Below are 684 nucleotides of genomic sequence, written 5' to 3' on the forward strand. Positions count from 1 at the left end.
AAGTAGATTTTGTGTCAGAAATTAACTTTTGATACTTAAATACAAAAAATATCAGCTCAGACTTTTACTCAAGTAATATTTCTAGAGAACACTTTAACTTTTACCAAAGTATTTTTATGGCAAGATAGGCTTCTTGTAGTTTTACTCAAGTATCACTTTGAGGTACTTTATACAACATTGTTACTGCGTTCATCTGAGTCTCGGTCCAAACTCACCCTGCTGGGGGGCCACAGATCCCACCTCATATCTGAAGCCCACCCTGCTTCTCCAGCTTCCCGGACCCTGCCAGCTGCCTTGGATGTAGATGGCGGGCCTGTGTGACCCGTTTGCCTGGAAGCAGAAGACTTGTTGCCGGCCGAGCCGCCCCTCCTGCCCACCATCCTCCTCCCCCAGCAGCTGCAGCTGGCCGCTCCGCTCCACGAGCACGCTGGCTCCGCCGAGGGACGGGGACGGCTGGATGCAGACGGTGCTGCTCCTGCTGGAGGACAGATTGGGCTCCAGGACCACCCTGAGAGCTTGACCCGGGTGGACCCACCTGACCGATCCTTCCGTGCAGCGGAGCCGGACCTGCAGGACGATCCTGGAGTCCGGGCCAGCTGCAGAACCTCTGGATCCAAAGGAAAAACTCGAGTGGTTATAGACTGTTTTACACTGACAGTTTGCCTCATTAAAAAGGTTACATCC

General features: G+C 52.6%; 1 protein-coding gene across 1 annotated transcript; it reads right to left on the reverse strand.

Annotated features, from left to right (window-relative positions):
• Nucleotides 1-215: 215 nt before the first annotated feature.
• On the reverse strand, nucleotides 216-609 carry LOC106537196 (meteorin-like protein; the record flags this gene model as incomplete). The annotated part of the gene is given in 1 exon segment (XM_014034574.1): nucleotides 216-609. A coding segment is annotated over 1 exon segment (394 nt), but the record flags the coding sequence as incomplete, so codon positions are not given.
• Nucleotides 610-684: the final 75 nt, after the last annotated feature.

This window comes from Austrofundulus limnaeus, unplaced genomic scaffold, assembly GCF_001266775.1.
Source record: "Austrofundulus limnaeus strain Quisiro unplaced genomic scaffold, Austrofundulus_limnaeus-1.0 Scaffold2176, whole genome shotgun sequence".
Lineage (NCBI taxonomy): Eukaryota > Metazoa > Chordata > Actinopteri > Cyprinodontiformes > Rivulidae > Austrofundulus > Austrofundulus limnaeus.